General features: G+C 41.7%; 4 protein-coding genes across 4 annotated transcripts in view; all 4 read left to right on the top strand.

Annotated features, from left to right (window-relative positions):
- Positions 1–13,054, top strand: part of LOC135334482 (WD repeat-containing protein 36-like) — a 141,585-nt gene extending 128,531 nt beyond the window's left edge. Inside the window, exons 11-12 of the mRNA XM_064529677.1 lie at positions 11,953–12,754; positions 12,890–13,054. Coding sequence (XP_064385747.1) covers positions 11,953–12,754; positions 12,890–12,999 — 912 coding nt within the window. The 3' untranslated portion in view covers positions 13,000–13,054. The remainder of the gene's footprint in view (positions 1–11,952; positions 12,755–12,889) is intronic.
- The window catches only part of LOC135334504 (WD repeat-containing protein 36-like), a 113,902-nt gene extending 96,917 nt beyond the window's left edge, over positions 1–16,985 (top strand). Inside the window, exons 5-6 of the mRNA XM_064529721.1 lie at positions 16,232–16,419; positions 16,793–16,985. Coding sequence (XP_064385791.1) covers positions 16,232–16,419; positions 16,793–16,942 — 338 coding nt within the window. The 3' untranslated portion in view covers positions 16,943–16,985. The remainder of the gene's footprint in view (positions 1–16,231; positions 16,420–16,792) is intronic.
- On the top strand, positions 1,878–4,571 carry LOC135334487 (uncharacterized). The gene has a single exon (XM_064529685.1). The coding sequence runs from the start codon at positions 2,391–2,393 to the stop codon at positions 4,569–4,571; it is 2,181 nt and encodes a 726-aa protein (XP_064385755.1). The 5' UTR covers positions 1,878–2,390.
- On the top strand, positions 4,570–8,408 carry LOC135334496 (uncharacterized). The gene has a single exon (XM_064529705.1). It carries the CDS (start codon positions 4,747–4,749, stop codon positions 6,463–6,465), a length of 1,719 nt encoding a protein of 572 aa, XP_064385775.1. The 5' UTR covers positions 4,570–4,746; the 3' UTR covers positions 6,466–8,408.
- Positions 16,986–19,519: the final 2,534 nt, after the last annotated feature.

Genomic DNA, 19,519 nt, shown 5'->3' with positions numbered 1-19,519 from the left:
TATTGTGTGGAAACTTGGGACAAGTGCATACTGTAAGTTTAATGCAGTTTGCTGAAATATTCATGATTTAATTCGTACTGTACCCTAAGACCTGTGCTTCTTAGAAATTCCTTGTTGAGGAAAAATCAATTTCCACTTTCACAAAATTCCCCCCACCTTCGCAAAACATGTACTAATAAAAGCTTAATAATTATAAAAGTCTGGCATTAAGGCTTGATGGATGACTGTAGACATGCATGGCTATCAACACGCCTTAGTTAAGAATGGCAGATTGATGTTACCAATGAACGTATACGGCGCCTGTAGCATATTTGTTACGGCTAGACAAGGACAATTATTCATAATTATTATGTTCACACGATTATATAACTTTGTTAGTGCTGCGTGACAGGAGCTGGATCTAGTTCCCTGGAAAATCTCTGTGTTGTCCTGAATACTAATGCAGCCTTGAGATAAATTTACACACGCTTATACCTTTGTTTGCCAGTTGCTGCTGATAACTTTACAGTGAGTAATTGTGACCACAGGTGGCAAAAAGGTGGTCAGAAGGTTCGGATGTCATATCAGCAGAATCACTATGGAAAATTCCCATTGATTAATCTTCCGTTCAAGGTGATTGCGGTAATAGTACTCCTTTATCGTTTTATGACCTAAGCGCTGAGCATGTAGAGTCCTCCTATTAAAGAATTGCCTTTTAACATTTCTGGTTAATAATTATAGCTATCTGTTTCGAGTCGATTAAAATTATTGTTGTTTCTATTGTCCCTGTTAAACATCATACTCTATATACAATAGTATTGTCCATACAGTTGTTAACACAATGACTAGCATGTCAGTGTCATTGTCATGCTTGACTACACAACCACGTATTGTGTGGGAAAAACTCATGCTAAATTTCAAAACAATGATCATGTCTTTGTACTTCACATGAACTAAATCTACATGTCGTTTATTTATCACTTAACACTTAATGATGCAGCCAAATATAGAGCTGAATGTGCACACCTTTGGATTAGTTTACATAATAATTATGTTGAAACTGAATTTGTAGCTGTTATGCTTACTGTTGCTGGCTATACAGCAACCTCACAGTGAGTATTGTAAACACAGCCTCATGACACATAGGTGGCAGGAAGGTGGTCAGGTGATTCTGTGTAGTGTCACTGCTGTACAGAAAAGCGGTCAGTAGGTTCAGAGGTTCAGAGGTCATACCAGCAAAATCACTGATATTAGCTGCAGGTATATATTGGGAAAATTCGGACCAGAGTTACAGGATTTTTAGCTAAGGGGGGAGAATGACGACGGCCATAGGCCACCGACAATTTAGAGGGTCCAGGGGGCAGCCCCCGGAAAAAATGTTGGTGGAATGATTGTCTAAGGTGCAATTTGAAGGTTTTTGTGCTTAAAACTATTAGTCTATAGTTCTAAACTGTTTTTACTGCATTGTACACCTTCACCTAGCCTCGGCCGATTAAAATACGGCCTGGTACCTATTGCAGGGGTGATAGTGCGCATGCGCTTCAAATTACACAGAGTAATTGTACTACGAACGTAAAACCTTTAGTAAATTATACCGGAAATTAGTCCGTTTACTAAGAATATGTTCCGTAATACTTGTTATCTCTATGACTGAGTTCTGTGAAGCTGTGGCTTATGCCGTCTATTGCGTTGGTCTAGAAGGCTTGAACACTAGTTTTAAGACAGAAAAGGCTCTCATCTACGTCTAGGGTTGTCTTCGCGAGTAGCAGTTTGAGGCACCATACACTTCCCATAGCCTGTACAGATCCAAGGTAAGAATCCTGACCATACAACCGTCATAGAGGTAGATGAGAGCCTCTTCTGGCTTGTTGATGTGTACAAGCTAGGTGTTTAATTACTTAATGTTATGCAATATTTACTAGGTTCATAGTTTAATAATTTGTCTAAACTCACTAAGAATTGTTGCAAAGGGTCAAGTCAACTTGTACTCTAGGATAAGTAGGAGCCTGTCTCCCAACAATAGCTAACTCTCAAACTAAACTAGCCTGTCTAGTTCTTAGTCTATACAAGAAAGAGCTCAACATTAAATGGTCCTTCGAACCGGATCTACGACTCCGAACTCATTGGTATCCACGGCTCTATCTTGTAGCCCTCTCTCACTCATACAGTCCACACTCGATCGTACGTCTGCACAAGAGTGCACGAACTCTGTACAAAGGTGCACGACCCATCGTATCGCACGACCTGCACAACGGTGCACAACTCCACAACTCGACGGCTGCACAAGAGTGCATGTAAGTCTGCACAAAGGTGCAAAAATTGTTGCCCTGCACAAAGGTGCAAAATTGTTGCCCTGCACAAAGGTGCACGAACGAAACCAAAACATTTAGTATACTTCATTCTTATCTCTTATGATGTCTGAGCTCACTACTCTCAAAAGAAGGAGAGGCTCAGTAAAGGCCAGCATCACAAGGTTGACTTCCAAGCTAACAGAGCTCGAAGGCATGGACTTTGATCAATCTGTCTCAAGCCAAGCGCAACAGTTACTTAAGAGATTGGAATCACTTGATACTAGCTTCAAGACGCATAACATGGCAATTCTTGACGCTATAGAAGAAAGCCAAGTCAAAGCTGAACAAGAGACACTTGATGAACATGACGACGATGTCATGAATATCTCACTCAGACTACAAGCCCTAACTACTCTTAACACTGACACTGTCGAGGCTAGACCTCTCCCTGATCGTACTCTCATTGGTCGCCGTCTGGCGCAGTTGCAAGCGAGACTCTTGTCAGTCACAGAAGAAGCAAATACACTCTCTGGAGATCCTGCAGAAGTTCACTTAGCCCACACCTACCAAGAAATACTTGCAGATCTCAAGGCAGAACTCGCAGACATCAGGAAGGAAGCAGTAGTCATTGCCGCCGATTCATCTGATGAGCTCAGCACGGCTGTTTGTAATCAAGACAAGGACATTTTCAATCTATCAGTAAAGATAAAAAAAATCCTTTACAATCCTGGATACACTATGGAATCGCTCACCACCACGACACCTGAACCGCATGGAGTTAGACTCCCAAGAATTGACATTGCTTCGTTCGACGGCGACCTGCTCAATTGGCAAACTTTCTGGGAGCAGTTTAACATTTCTGTCCACAGTCGCAAGAATGTTGCTAATGCGGAAAAGTTGGCTTATCTCCGACACTCTCTGAAGGACGGCCAAGCCAAATCAGTGATTGAAGGACTCTCTCAATCTGGTGATCAATACGCAGAGGCTATTGAATCTCTCAAGGCACGATACGACAGGCCACGCTTAATTCACCAAGCTCATGCTCGGAAAATCTACGAAGCTCCAAACCTAAAGGATGGCAGTGGCAAAGAGATCAGACGCCTGCATGACTCTGTACAACAGCACTTGCGTGCTCTCAAGGCAATGGGTGAAGAACCTTCTGGAGCATTTATAACTTCTATACTGGAACTGAAACTGGACCAAGCCACGATGTTTGAATGGCAAAGGGCCAGTCAGGACTCTACCAGTGTTCCACACTATCAAAAACTACTTGAGTTTCTCGATCTTAGAGCACAAGCCTCAGAGACATGTTTTCTTACTCAAGAAAGGCGTAGCGGACGATTTGAGCACAAGAAACCCTACACCAATCCTCACAAGATTTCAGCTCACACTGGAAACGTCTTTGAACCAGCCGGAAACTGCGTCACTTGTAAAGTCGAGAGGCACCCACTGTATGCCTGCCCGAAGTTCAAGAGCTTACCCCACGACAAGATGTTGTCAACTGTTCGCTCTAACAATCTATGCCTAAACTGTTTTAGGCCCGGACACATGGCCAGGAATTGCCCAAGTCTCCATCGTTGTAAACAATGCCAAAAACCCCATCATACCTTATTACACATTGAAACCAAGGTATCTGGTCGAACTCCCTCTGAAACTCCAGAAACTCCAGAAAACGAACACTCATGCACTGCCAGCATCGTTTCGACCAATGCGCAGACAGGTACAAGTTCAAGGACTCTCATGATGACCTGTCAAGTACTAATTCATGCCCCCGATGGCTCTCAAATCAAGGCTCGTGGTCTACTCGATTCAGGTTCAACAACCTCGTTTGTATCTCAACGATTGGTACAGTCACTCGGGCTACCAAAGTCGTCGAAGAATCTTCAAATCACTGGAATAGCTGGAATCTCTCACAACTCACCGTTGCATTCAATTTCCACATTCCACGTCTCGCCAACGTTTTCACCCGATGAAAGGATACCAGTCACTGCAGTTGTTGTCCCGAGGGTCACTTGTGATATGCCTGCACAGCCTGTGGGTTTCAATTCAAAATGGAATCATTTATCTGGCCTAGAGCTCTCTGACTCGGAATTTGGATGTCCTGGAAGGATCGACATTTTGTTTGGCGTCGATGTCTGTGCATATTCACTATTGCAAGGCCGGCGGCAGGGACCAGCTGACTCGCCAGTAGCATTCGAGACCATCTTCGGCTGGGTGCTTGCTGGCAAAACGGACAAGCTACAAGTCCTCCACAGTCAAGTAAGTATCAACCCATCACGTCACTGTCACTTCTGGAGATGACATTTTGAGACAATTCTGGGAAATCGAAGAGAGTCCCAAGGCTGCATCCAATCTATCCCCTCAGGAGCGTACAGTCATACGTCATTTTGATGAGACTCACACTTTAAATAAAGATGGTAGATTTGTTGTGCCTCTCCCCAAGAACCTTGACTCCAAACCCCTTGGAGAATCCAGAATGCAAGCTGTGCGAAGATTCCTCTCTCTTGAACGATCCCTCCGTGCCAAGAACCAATTCAAAGATTTTGCCACAGTCATGGAGGAATACATGAAATTAGGACACGCTGAAGTGGTACCAGACACAGACAGTCGAAAATCAAGCAATTGTGTGTTCTATCTACCAATGCATGCTGTGCACAAAGAACATAGCACCACTACAAAGATTAGGGCCGTTTTTGATGCATCCGCCAAATCTAGTACTGGAGTCTCCCTAAATGATACATTGTTAGTTGGACCAACTGTACATCCACCGTTGATTGATGTATTACTACAATTTGGCTTCCATAGAATTGCTCTCACGGCCGATGTGAGCAAAATGTACAGAGCGGTCGAGCTAACACAATCTGATCGTGATCTCCACCGATTTGTATGGCGAAGCACACCTACCGACAATTTGACAGACTACAGAATGACAAGAGTCACGTTTGGTGTGTCTGCTTCATCCTTTGCTGCCAACATGTCCGTTAAGCAGAACGCTCTCAACCATGCTACAGAATACCCCCAGGCCGCAAGAATTGTTGAAACGTCTTTCTATGTAGACGACTGCCTCTCGGGAGCTGACTCTGCTGAGGAAGCAGTTATTCTTCAGCGGCAACTACACAATCTGTTTACCAAGGGAGGATTTCTTCTCAGAAAGTGGGACTCGAATGATGCAACGGTATTGGACAGTATATCTTCTGAGCTCAGGGATAGTCAATCATCACACTTGCTTCCCACTGACGACGAGTACAAGAAGACCCTTGGTATCGAGTGGAATGCAAGTAAAGATCACTTTCGACTAACTGTGGCCGATCAACCTCCAATTGAGACTCTAACCAAACGGGGTCTAGCCTCTGATGTTGCTAAGACATATGACGTGCTCGGGTGGTTTTCTCCTGCTACCATCAAGATGAAGATCTTACTCCAGAAGTTGTGGGAAGAAGGACTCGAATGGGATGATCCAGTTCCTTCAAGTATCAAGGATGTATGGTGCAAGTGGAGATCCGAACTACCTGAACTTTCCCACAAGTATATCCCTCGCTGCTACTTTGACGTAGCCTATCACATCTCATCGATCCAACTTCACGGGTTCTCCGATGCCTCAGAATCCGCATATTCTGCTGTTGTGTACCTGCGTCTAACGAACACATCAAATTCCAGTCAAATCTCACTAGTCATGTCTAAAACCAAAGTGGCACCAATCAAGTGTCTGTCGATTCCACGGCTTGAATTGTGTGGTGCACACTTACTCTCTCAATTGCTGAGTCATGTGAAGAAGGTATTTGACATTCCCCTTTCCAGCATACATGCCTGGACAGATAGCACGGTGGTACTAAATTGGCTGGATGGAAGCCCAAAGCGTTTCAAAACATACGTGGGAAACCGAATCTCTGCAATTCTTGACCTGATTCCGCCAGACAAGTGGAGACATGTGAGTGGACTAGAGAATCCAGCCGACTGTGCCTCTAGAGGTCTCTATCCCACTGAGTTACTAGACTACGAGCTCTGGTGGAATGGTCCTGACTGGTTGAAGAAATCTTCCATCGAATGGCCTAAGAAAAATATGATCAAGCCCAATACCCCATCTGACGAAGAAAAGGAGATTTCATTGCTGGTAGTGGCAGAGTCTGACCATTTGCCAGTAATCCCTTTGGAACGATTCTCGAATTTTAACCACTTCAAACGTGTCACTTGCTAAATCAATCGTCTCGTGTACAATTCCAAAAGGAAAAGGAAAGACAGGATCCTGTCTAGCTGTTTGACCACCCTTGAACTCCAGCAAGCGGAGTTGTTCAATTGATTCACTTCAAATCCGAGATTGAAAACCTGAGCAGCAACCATCCACTGCCCAACTCAAGCTCACTCATCTCTCGAAACCCATTCCTTGATGATAACAAGTTGCTTCGAGTCGGAGGCAGACAGCAACTATCTCAATCGTCTTATGAATCCAAGCACCCTCTGATTCTGCATGGAAGTCACAAGCTGACACGTGTGATCATATTCACAGAGCATATTCGATTGTTGCACGCTGGTCCAACACTGCTTGCCAGCTCTCTGAACAGACGGTATCATATAATTGGTGGATACAAGGTCATTCGCTCTGTCACAAGGAAATGTGTCACTTGTCGAAAGTATTCAGCCAAGCCCCTACCACAGATGTTGGGACAGCTGCCACCGGAAAGAATCACTCCTGGATCTGTTTTCGACAAAGTAGGCATCGACTATGCCGGTCCAGTGCTGATCAAGTATGGTTATGTCCGGAAACCAACTATCGTAAAGGCATACATTTGTGTTTTTGTATCGCTATCGGTAAAGGCAGTTCACTTGGAATTGGTGACCGATCTGACAACGGACGCGTTCATCGCTTGCCTAAGAAGGTTCATCGCTAGACGTGGTCTACCTACACTCATTTGGAGCGACAATGGCACCAACTTTGTTGGCGCATCTAGGCAGCTATCAGATGTCTACAAATTCCTTGAAACGCAAGCGAATCACCAAAACATCAGTGGTCATCTTGCTAGTCAAAATATAGAATGGCGGTTCATACCGCAACGTGCTCCACACTTTGGAGGTTTATGGGAAGCTGCAGTAAAGAGTGTCAAGACCCACCTGCGCAAGATCTTAGGTGAAGTCAAGATGACGTATGAGGAAATGTCCACAGTCCTGTGCCAGATTGATTCTACCCTCAATAGTCGACCGCTGACACCCCTGCACAACAATGATGATGGCATTGAGGCTCTCACCCCGGGACACTTCCTCATCAATAGACCACTCAAGGCACTACCTGATGTCTCATCTATAGCTCCTCGTCCACTCTCACTCTTGAAGCGATGGCAATGTTGTCAATCATTGGTACAGCATTTTTGGAAGAGATTCTCGACAGAATACCTTTCTCATAATTATAGGAAAGTTATACAAATGGCAACACCCAACAAGAAACATTCGCATTGGTGACCTTGTGGTCATTAAAGAAGATGCTCCCATACGCAACCGATGGCCATTGGCCAAAGTATTGAACGTTCATCCAGGCAAGGATGGTTTAGTGCGAGTGGCTCAGATCAAGACGGCCGATGGAACCTACACTCGTCCCATTACCAAGCTCGCGGTAATACTACCGATTGACGAACAATGAGTAACTGTTGAACAATGGCAATGTACCTAAGACCATCCGGTCTTGGCCGGCGGTATGTTGATGTGTACAAGCTAGGTGTTTAATTAATTAATGTTATGCAATATTTACTAGGTTCATAGTTTAATGAGTTTGTGGTAAATGTGTTGTTTTGTTCAATTTTCTTTGTTGTGCGCAGGGCCCCTTGCTCTGGCCCTGCCCCCTTTGTTTTTGTATTTGCCATCACCCACCATCTTCCTCAGTTGTTGTTGTTATTTGTCTAAACTCACTAAGAATTGTTGCAAAGGGTCAAGTCAACTTGTACTCTAGGATAAGTAGGAGCCTGTCTCCCAACAATAGCTAACTCTCAAACTAAACTAGCCTGTCTAGTTCTTAGTCTATACAAGAAAGAGCTCAACATGGCTTCAGACTAGTGTGAAAGCCTTCTGGAACAACGCAATAGAGAGCTAAGCTGATGTACATAGATAGAAAATAGATGAGAGAAAGAAAAAAGGGGATTCCCCAGTTTCTGGTGAATAAACTAACACATGCGCCATGCAATAGGTACCAGCCTGGTACTACCAGGCCGTATTTTAATCGGCCTGGAATCGAGGCTAACCTTCACCTTGCCTAAACAAAATGTTTAAGCAAGAACTAGAAGCAGGAAAAGCTACTCAAATTAATCAAGTGTGTGTACAGAGCCTATGGTCACTGCTATAAGGTTTAAATTTCAAAGGGTATTATAATAATTGTATACAATGCAGTCATGCATTTTGTGTATCTGATATAATTATTTGTCAGACTGTACCATGCATGGGCTAGATCAAAATGAATATAAGAGGCTTTTTCTCAGATTTGATTGATACATGCATGCATGTATAATTATTATACTTCACTGTAAAATACCACAATTTAGTATGACATTATTATTTCCAGGGGGGAAATCCCAGGGCTCCCACCCCTCTGTATGAAACCCTGATTCCCATTGATGAACTATTAATAAGTCCTAATTGGGACTCCTTGAACACTTGCTTATACATTCTAAGCATCGCCTAAGGCCACACAAAGTTAATCACCGTTTCTTAGGCATATTCTATTAAAAATCGAAGAGGGGAGGAGGCTTTTTTTGTGGGGCAAAAGTTCCGGCCACACCTTGGCCACTCCTCCTTACATGTCAGGAAAAGTACATGCAAAATACACATACAAAAATTACACACTCAGCTGTCAAGCACAAGTCAGGAAAGGCACGAGGTGCCATCATATGTGAAATTTAAACCTGGCGATCATTACCATAATTATATTAGAGTAAATAAAAGGATCCAAGAGGGGTCAAAAAATCGAAGCGCGAGGGCCTGAGAAACAAGTCATTAAATGTGTGTGACCTAAGCAGGCATATATTTATAGGTCGTCCCATTGGCCTTAATTGACGTTTGCATGGGTTACAGTGCAAGAGCTGTGTGGTATAGCTACCGTTTCACTCTCTTTCCAGTCAATTAAAACTATTTTTTCCATACTTGTTGTCCCTATTAAAGGGACATACTCTAGTTATAAGTATGTTAAATGCAATGACTAGATCTAGCACGTGAGTTGCATGAGTAGACAACCGGCCACGTATTATGTGGGAAAAACTTCAGATTTCAAGAACAGTGCTGAAGTTATTCATAACTTTGTACTGAATACAAAGTATTATCCAATTAGAGAATGTGTACGCATCCTGTATGTTGATGAATCTGTATTCCTGAACAGCTGGGTGTGCGGCAATTAAAACTTTAAGTGAGTATTGTAGACACACATGCAGGTGGCAAAAAGGTGGTACCGTACTACGTGTTTTAGAGTGGTATAGATCAACCAACATAATCACTGATAATTATGGAATTCCTCCATTCGAGGTAATTGCCCTAATCTAGTGACTCCTTTAACGTTTGCTTACATAATATATTTGTGCATGTATATGACTGAGTATCGCCTGAGCAGAGTCGTCCTATTAAAACACTGCCTTTCGACATTTTGGGTTAACACTTTAGGAGCTGTGTGGTACGTAGCTACCGTTGCTTAAAACTATATTGTTAACCTGATACGCGTATATATAGACAGCCCACGGGTTGTCAGTACCAAATTTCAAAACAATGATCATGACTTTGTACTTTCCATGAGCTGAATCTATATGTCATTGATTTATCACTTAAAACTTAAAGATGCAGCCAATTGAATGTGCACACCTTTGGATTAGCTTACATAATTATGTTGAAACTGAATTTGTAGCTGTTATGCTTACTGTTGCTGGCTATAATATAGCAACTTCACAGTGAGTATTGTAAACACAGCCTCACACAGGTGGCAGGAAGGTGGTCAGGTGATTCTGTGTATTCATGTAGTGTCCGCACTGCTGTACAGAAAAGTGGTCAGTAGGTTCAGAGGTTCAGAGGTCATACCAGCAAAATCACTGATATTAGCTGCAGGTATAATTATATTGGGATAATTCAGACCAGGGTTTCATATAGGATATTTAGCTAGCGGGGGGAATGACGACGACCATAGGCCACCGACAATTTGGGGGGTCCAGGGGGCAGCCCCCGGAAAAAATGTTGGCGGAATGATTGCAATTTGGAGGTTTTTGTGCTTAAAACTATTAGTCTAGTTCCAAACTGTTTTACTGCATTGTACACCTTCACCTCTCCTGAAAAAAATGAAGAATTAAGCAGAAAAGCTACTCAAATTGATCAAGTGTGTGTACAGAGCCTATGGTCACACTATGTACACTGCTATAAGGTAATTATAATAATTGTATACAGTCATGCATTTTGTGTACACGTATCTATGTAATCTTTTGTCTGATCGAACTTTTAAACTGTACCATGGGCTAAATCAAAATGAATATAAGAGGCTTTTTCTGATTGATAGTATAATTATTATAATTCTTTCTTCACTGTAAAACACCACAATTTGGTTATTAATTTTTCATATTTCCAGGGGGGAAATCCCAGGGCTCCCACCCCTCTGTATGAAACCCTGATTCCCATTGATGAACTATTAATAAGTCCTAATTGGGACTCCTTGAACGTTTGCTTACATCGCCTAAGGCCACACAAGTTATAATCACTTGTTTCTTAGACATATTTAAAAAATCGAAAAGGGGAGGAGGCTTTTTTTGTGTTCCTAGTTATTGTCCCTACAATAATAGTATGCAATGACTAGATCTATGTCTAGCATGTGAGTTCCATTGTCATGCATGAGTAGACAACCGGCCACGTATTATGTGGGAAAAACTTTAGATTTTAAGAGCAGTGCTGATTTTATTTATAACTTTGTACTGAAACTATTATCTGATGCAGCCAATTATAGAATGTGCACGCATCCTATATACGTTGATGAATCTGTATTCCTGAACAGCTGTGTGTGCGGCAACACAAGTGAGACACACAGGTGGCAAAAAGGTGGTACGTGTTTTAGAGTGGTAGAGATAGGCCCTGATAAATTATACTTGGAATAATTTTAGCATAATAGGTGTCTGAAGGGAATAATAGGCAATAATAGGCATCAATGTCCGTTATTGGTAAAGCTCATTACATTAAGTTTTACATAACGATGTTTTCATGGCAAAAATGCTGACGGTGAGTATTATGGATCAGTTCAAGTCAGCAAGATAACACTGAGAATCATGATATATCTTGTGTCAGTTGTGTGCTGTGTTTATGTCTATCGTCTTAATTTTATCGATAATTATTATCATACGTTTTTGGGAATAATCAGATTTTTCGTGAGAATAATAATCGGCACATTAAATTTTTTCAAGAATTAATAATGGGTAAAAAAAGAAATTTATCAGGGCCTATAGTGGTAGAGATCAACCAACAGAATCACTGATATGCATGGTACAAGGAGAATTCCCAAGTGTATTCCATTCGAGGTAATTGCCCTATAATATAGTGACTCCTTTAATGTTTTGCTTACATTTGTGCATGTATGACTGAGTATCGCCTGAGCAGAGTCATCCTATTAATGGCTAGCTGCATGGGCTCTCATTTGATTTCGTATTCCAGCATGTCCAAGTATAATTATGCATGTTTTTATGTGTAGGTCCCTCTAATACTGAGCGTAGAGATCATCAATGTCAGCAGCAACACTGCAGAAAAATACAAAGAAATCGATACTATTAATATTGACTTCCCGAGAACCCTGATAGTAAATGCCACCGTTCCTGTTAAATCGTACTCCAGTACCGACTGTGGCAAAGCTACCATTGACTTAAAGTATAGGATCACTAATAACTGCCCACAGAATATGTTTGGATTTGAATGTGGTTCTACCTGCATACCAGACCCGGACCGGTATTTTTGTAATTATCTTGGTCAGAGGGTTTGTTTAGGAAATTTCGCAGGCCCATTTTGTTCAATATGCTCACCTTATTATTACCCTATGAATGATTGTACCAAGCTGTGCACTTCTCGAGATGATACCAGGGGGCATTATGATTGTAATACCGATGGTTCACGCACATGCAAGGAAAACTTTGATGGTCCTGATTGTCTTGCCTGTAAGAAAGGTTTTTATGGTAACGACTGCACGAAAACCTGCAATCCTTCTTCGGATAAATATACTTGCTCAAGGAATGGTGAAATAATTTGCAATGGACATTTTCGGCTTCCTGACTGTGTCAAATGCCAGAAAAACTACTATGGATCAACTTGCTCTGTTCATTGCTCTCCCCGAAATGGCCAGTTTGACTGTATTCCTGAACCCCCCTACTTCGTCTGCCTTGGACATTATGCTGGTCCTGAGTGCTCAGAGTGTCGACGAAATCACTACACGCCACTTTCAGGATGTATCCACTACTGTAAGGATGATGAAACTACCTATTGCGATAAAAATGGAATAGAAGGTATTACACAAGAAACAGCTATTTAGTAGAGTTGTAGATCCCTGGTGAAGCATGATTACATGTATATAAATTATGCTAACAAGTCATTGAAAATATATATCTGGCTTTATTGTGGTTTGTCTTACACACATACAGTTGCAAGATCTAGTGAGTGTGATTTTGGACCCTGGCAGTGTGCTGCTTATGGTGGTGTATTCTTCATAATGCTAGCTGTTATGGTTTTTTACCTTGGACAAAGTGCGTAGATTAGAATTTGGCAAGCCCTATATATAATATATATTTCTAGCTATATAGATTAGTAATAGTGCGCATTTCTTATAAAAGATGACGATAACGCATTTCTTATAAAAGACGACTTGTCTTCTCTTCACAACTGGCTTATTGGACATTTAGTGTTTGTACATTGGTACCATATATTCTTCGGACTTGCCAGTTGATTACAGATGCGACATACGGCTTTGGGTGGGCTGTTTTACTTCTGATTAGCACTATAAGGGTAAATTGTAAATCGTAATAAAAGAAACTGTTATATATATATATTTCTTACTTCACAATAATAATAATAATTTGTTTCACCTGTCATTTGGGAACTGGAGGCGTCTGCCAGCTCCTCCGTTTGCTAATAGTGGATTTTCTTATCTCTGCTCAGGAATCTGCTCTGTAACCCCTTGTGCCGTGGCAGGGCGTAGTCATAGTGACCACTGTCTGTGTCATCATGTATTAGCTGAATAACAGTCTGGGTGGATTCGATACCATAAAACTTATCGTCTTGTTCAGGATTTGCAATGATAACTTGTATTCGAATATTTAGTGTCCGTGCCATTGCCTCGGGCAAAATCTTTTCAATATCAGACGAGAAGTTACCATCCAGGCCAATAAATAATTATTTACGATCTCATAATATTCTAGTCATTCCTGATCTTGGATAGTATAAACCTTGCAATCCCATTAAGTGTTCAACAAGCCTCTCTCTCAGCTGGATGGGTGTGTTTTTGTTTGTTAGTGCTCCACTGACGGCATTGAAGAAGCTGTTTCCATCACGACTAACCTCCCTCCTCTGCAAATTCTTTTCTCTAAATTTGTTTTCTAAAATCTTTGGAGCTGGCACTTGTATAACTTATAATTTCCTAGCTGTGTAGGTGTAGTCTTACCATTTCTATTAATTTCTGTTTGTACACGCACCTTTTTGACAGACAGCTGTAAGCCCTCAGGCAGTTTCTCATCGTTAGGATCCAGGGTGACGTATGGAGTGTCTTGCTTGAAGTAGAAAATATCAACATAGTCCCTCCAGTTGCTAATGTTCGTTTTGCCAATTTTAGATTCTTTAAACCATGTTGCCGCGACTACTATCTTACAACGTCTTTTCTTCTGGACAGCAGCAGAGAGAATGCCTGTGATAACTTCACTATGTGGATGATTTTAACCTCTGTGATCACCGTGACTGATATGTGCATGGAAGCTCGAGTAAAAATTTCTGAACTCAGCTGTTGATGGTTTGGATTTGAGGTGATCGAGATTATATTTGCTTCCATGATGAGGCACTTGAAATACTCCTACCGATTTATCCTTTATGCCTAGTTTCTCATTGATGACATAACCGTATGAGTCTCCGCTCAACACCACATCGTAATCCTACTTGCTCTCCGGTATCCTTACAGTTGTCAGAATACTTGTTTTATTTAGCTGTTTTGGTTTAAATCCTTCTTCTTTGTTCGTGTCTATTTCTATCGACGAACCTATTGGCAGTGTTTTGATGTTTGTGTGTCGTCTACCATTCTCACCCTCTCCAGTTAACGGGAACCAGTGCCTAACTTGATCTCTTTCACCCGACAGGAACACTTCACCTAATTGTGTGTCTCTTGGACCACCAGAATACCCAACTTTCAAACAGCTTGCCAGAGTTGTTGTAATGGGAGCCGTGATAGTGAAGTCTTGTAGCAGTCGTTTAATGCCACCGTAATGGTCTAGGTTGGGGTGTGTGATGATAATGGAGTCCATTGTAACTTGTTTACGAGTTCAATCTTTTTCCGTACTACCAGATTTGGTTCTCTTCTTCCGTACTAAGCATATACGTTACTCATGTCTGTGATGCTTTGACGTCAGAATAACAGTTTTTTTTTTTTTTTTTTTACAACGCCACTTCTAATCACTTACAATCTGTACTCTGTATCTCCAGTAGTATTGCATCTCCTTGTCCCACATTGATAGGATGGACCAGCACTTGGGGGCTTCTTTGTGCTTTGCTCTCTGTAGCTGTCTCTCAGTATGAGCCTCTCTGCCAGAACTTGTATTGGTTGCTCTTGGAATCTTTGACTTCAAATTACTTGTTTTTAAGTTGCTAGTTGTCTTTTATTTATTACTGCTTGTTTCTAATTCTATCCATGCTAATGTTGTCCGTAACTAACTAGAACAACTCATGAAGCTACCTTGGTAACCACAAATCCTTCATGAATATTGTTCTGTTCTACTTTGTTTGTTATTCATCTTAATCGGATTTCCTTGTATCTCCTTATGCTCAACAACCACGCCTATTCATGTCCTATGTGTCTTTTTTCATCGTCCTCAGATATGGTCATTTTATGACAAGACCCTCCAATGCAGCGTGGACATTGGATCCCCTGTGGCTAGTATGGGCTACCATAGAGACAGGTATAAACACACGAAATATCGGTCCGACTGGTGTATCAGTTTGAAAACTATAAGGGTAAAACTCTATATCCATACCCTAAAACCAAAACAAACCCTTTTGTATTACTTCCCACGTCAGTGAAACCTAGCTGTAGTTTTGGGCAGGCTAACAGTGGCTTCAATAATAAGGTGGCCTAGTACAAACTGATGATTGTCTGACAGACACATTATTATTATGCCTCGGTGCGCATGCGCAAGCGAGGTATACGGTAGTGTGTGTGTGTGTGTACACTGCTACAGCTGCTACAGCTGCTCAAGGATCAATGAAGTGCAAGTAAGAGTTTCTATAGGCGGCTTCTAGTCATGTTTTCTTGGATTTAATTCGTGGATTTGCAAAATAATGCTTCGTTCTGAGTTTTGCTTACTTGGAATGCCATTGCAGCCTTTTCAGAAGAGCGTAGCCAAACTTGTTTACCGAGTGTTGCTACTCTACTTACTAGTTAACTCTGCACTAGAACGCTAGCTATTGGTAGCTACATGAGTGCGAAGAGAGCTGCAAGGCTGCTGATGGCAGCCATTAATTTTAGACTGGAGCTTTTGGCATCAATCGTTTTTAACAACAATCATGGTCGATCATTACCCACTCTTTGAGTTTGCGCAGCAAATTTGATCATCATGTGTATAAAACTAAGCTATTATTGTTATGTAGCTTTGGCATCTCCACCGAGGAGGCATCAACACCTGCGGTGCTTTCATTACTATATAGATACTCAGATTTCATTAAACTGGCTGTGTTTTAGAGGCGAAATATCAAAATACACATTCGCTGTTGTTTTGTCTCTCTTTCAGATGCCCCCCTAATGAACCTGATGAAAGAGCTACCCCCTGCGTCCATAGATGCTGAGTTCCGTAGCCTTGCCCCAGAGTCTGGGGGGTCGGTGGAGTGGGTGGAACATCTGATGACGTTCCTGCTGAAAACTGTAAAGACTAACAGAGACTTTGAGTTGGTACAGTCGTACATTGGACTCTTCCTCAAGGTGAGATGGTTGTAATTATAAAGGCTCTGGAAATTATTTCTGACGTGCCAGTTGCTTTATTTGGGAATTGTTACTGCAGAGTTACTTGTAACATTTAACATAATATGAAATAGAGTGAAGTTTGTGCCATAAGTATACCCTGAGGCTGTTTACACAGAGAATTAAAACTGGTATCTCGATATTGCGTTTATAAACAGGTTTTATTTTTAGCAAAACGCCTAAGTCCCTAGGCGTTTTGTTTGCCTCGTGGATAAACAATTTTCTCTTTCCTCTTTTCTCTTTTGGAATACAGCTATATAGTAGTCTCGTTTATATTAGTATACCCTCGACATTGCTAATATTTATATTGCTAAATAACGCTACACCCATGCAGCTGCACTCCAGTCTGATTCTTGAAAACCCTGACCTTTTGACATTGACAGAGAAGCTACTCTCAGAACACAAGCAAGCATGGACTAGCCTTCAGTATGACTTGAACATGAGTGCCTGTCTGTTAGCCTACTGCAAGAGTGCTGTTATTTAGGTATGTTTTGTATTCGTTAGATAAAAAATTTTTTATATCCTTGTACTTATAATTATACTTATTGTCCACTACATCAGAGTAAACCTCCGAGGACGAGGGCGAAAACTCGGAGCCAAGAATGGTTTACGTTGCCATAAATTCGAATGTATTGCCTTCGAGCTCTACGTACATGTACTAACTTGTCCAAGCAGCGAGCCCCACCCATCTGCCCTGCTCTCGTCAGCTTATTTTTGGTCGTGTAGATCTAGTTAAAATCAGTGCGCGCCCTCAAGGCAAGGGAGTTTATGAGGAATGTGGAGTTTATGGTAGTTAAACCCCACCCAGGTGTGCTATGATACAGACCCTAAGGGGGTTATGTTGGGTATATACATGTATATAGATACAGTTCTAAATGCTGTTATTGCTGCTCACGAAAATTTACATTTATAGCTCAGCTCTAGAAGAAGTTTCTTTTTATTTAGTAGCTTTATGTTATGTAGTTTTGGCACCTCCACCGAGGCATCAGCACCTGCGGTGCTTTCATTTAGAGTATGTGTAATTAGTCTATCCCGATTAAAAATAGGTGCACGGTAATTTTCTCTTAAATTTAGCTATCATGTAGTGAAAGGATAGTACTAACTTGTGGATCAGCGATCCCGGTGGGATTCCGGCTCAATAGCTTGAAATTCACTATCAAACCTAGTGGTTTTTACTGTACATAAGCAACTACGGAGAGCAGTCTAGGGAGGTTAACTCAGGTTGGTTGTCATCTTCCATAACAGTTTACAATATTCGAGATTACTAGGAGAAGTGAGCTTGCTAGAGAGCACAACAGTGGATCTACCACAGGCACCATAGCTACACTGAAATGTAAGAAAAGGTTAAAGGTCAAGAGCCTAACGTAAACATTGTATGCCACACATTCCATTGTCATGTGACTGATGACACACGTCCCACCTCCTCCGGGCGTCCATGGGTTATAATAGTCTGTTGGTTTGTTTGTCTGAGTCTGAGTCTGCTCACCTGGATGCCATAGCGCTGTGTGTTTACAGCATGGATATATAGCCTAACACAAAGTATAATAGCTGCTGATTTTGATTAAAGCTTTGTTGTTGAATAAAAACCAAGAAACTTACCTTGCATGTTGGCACACAAACTTTGTAGCTAAACGCGGCTTTATAGTTCAACCCTAAGTTGTTAATTTTAATGGGAGAATACTCTAGGCTTCGTTGCTGGCTCTGATCCTAACTAGCCCCAGTGTATGTTACATGGACCATCAACCACAACGGTTTTTCTGGTCATAGCGCTCTAACCTGATTTTCTTTTTGTTTAATAACTGCACCAACATGTATTGCAATGTCTATATCTTCTGATTGCAATGTCTATATCTTCTGATTCCATTAACATCCCATTACCAAATTTATACAAGATGGTAACAGGAGACTAGTTTGGAAAAAAGGAAAAAAGACGCCATTTTTAGTTACGCTTAATTAAAGGTTTCGAACAATGACCTCTGACCTGTTAACGAGCGCTTACCCCCTTTAAGCATGTTATCTGAAACAGGGGAGGGGCTCATGGTGCTCAAGCACTCCCTTCTATCTGAGATTGTACACAAAGTGAAGTGTATCTGATTGTCTAGCTGAGCACCCCTTCTCTTCCAGATCTTGCTGCAGTTGGCTAGCTAGTAGGCAAGCAAAACGAATTGGTCTTTAAACTGTGAGCTATTCTGGCTTAGATCATAGATAAAGAAGAGAGGGATTGGCAACGGAAGTTAAAACGTAGATTTTTGTGCAGGGGGTGTGGCTTAATCCTGAAACGATGTGTGTTGTCCCCCACCGTAACGCCGCAAAACACTTTTTATATGTTTGAGGCCTTACACAGAGCTTTCTAAGACCCCCCAAAACTTCATTTCCATGCTTCTTGATGATGTGTATTATGTGGAAATTCCCAAAATTGTTTCTAGATTGTCGAGAAAGAGCTAGCGGTACATAGCGCTTTTTCACCTCTTTTTCACCGTTTTTTATGGCTATGTACCAATAGCACCTATAATATAGCTAAGATTGTCTAAGTAAGTAGTGTACTGGATCACATATAGCCTCAAGCATGGAAATGAAGTCTAAAATCAGCAGTAGGATTGTTATACTGACAGTAAGCCAATCAGTTGTCTCCTCAACCATTCCCAGCCTGTGCTTTACTCGAGGCTGTCTTCCTATGTTGAAGTAGACAGCCTCGAGTAACGCCGGGGCAACACGGATGGTTATTCGAGGTCGATTTTGTTGCCAATCCCTCTTTGCTCTATCTATGCTTAGATCTATAGAGCAAAATAGGCTTCTCTATGCAAATACATGTAGAAGATTGGGCCACGCCCAACTATTAATTATTACGTCATTAATAAGAGGTGTGGCTTCCAGTCAACCAAATTTCGACGCTGCGCGGCTAAAAACCAGGCGCTTCACGCCCTCTTTCGTCGTGCTAACACCCCCTTCCTCAAAATCCTGGCTACGCCCCTGTGTCAAGGACATATCATAAGGAGTACGGTGGTATATATTATTTTTATCTGTTATGCTGTAGGCTGGTCACAAAAATTTGAAGGACTCA

This window comes from Halichondria panicea, chromosome 4, assembly GCF_963675165.1.
Source record: "Halichondria panicea chromosome 4, odHalPani1.1, whole genome shotgun sequence".
Lineage (NCBI taxonomy): Eukaryota > Metazoa > Porifera > Demospongiae > Suberitida > Halichondriidae > Halichondria > Halichondria panicea.
Note: the sequence above shows the minus strand (reverse complement) of the source record. Positions and strands in the feature narration are given on the sequence as shown.

Coding starts and splice junctions, on each gene's coding strand:
- LOC135334487 (XM_064529685.1), top strand. CDS start 2,391: ATGATGTCTGAGCTCACTACTCTCAAAAGAAGGAGAGGCTCAGTAAAG.
- LOC135334496 (XM_064529705.1), top strand. CDS start 4,747: ATGCAAGCTGTGCGAAGATTCCTCTCTCTTGAACGATCCCTCCGTGCC.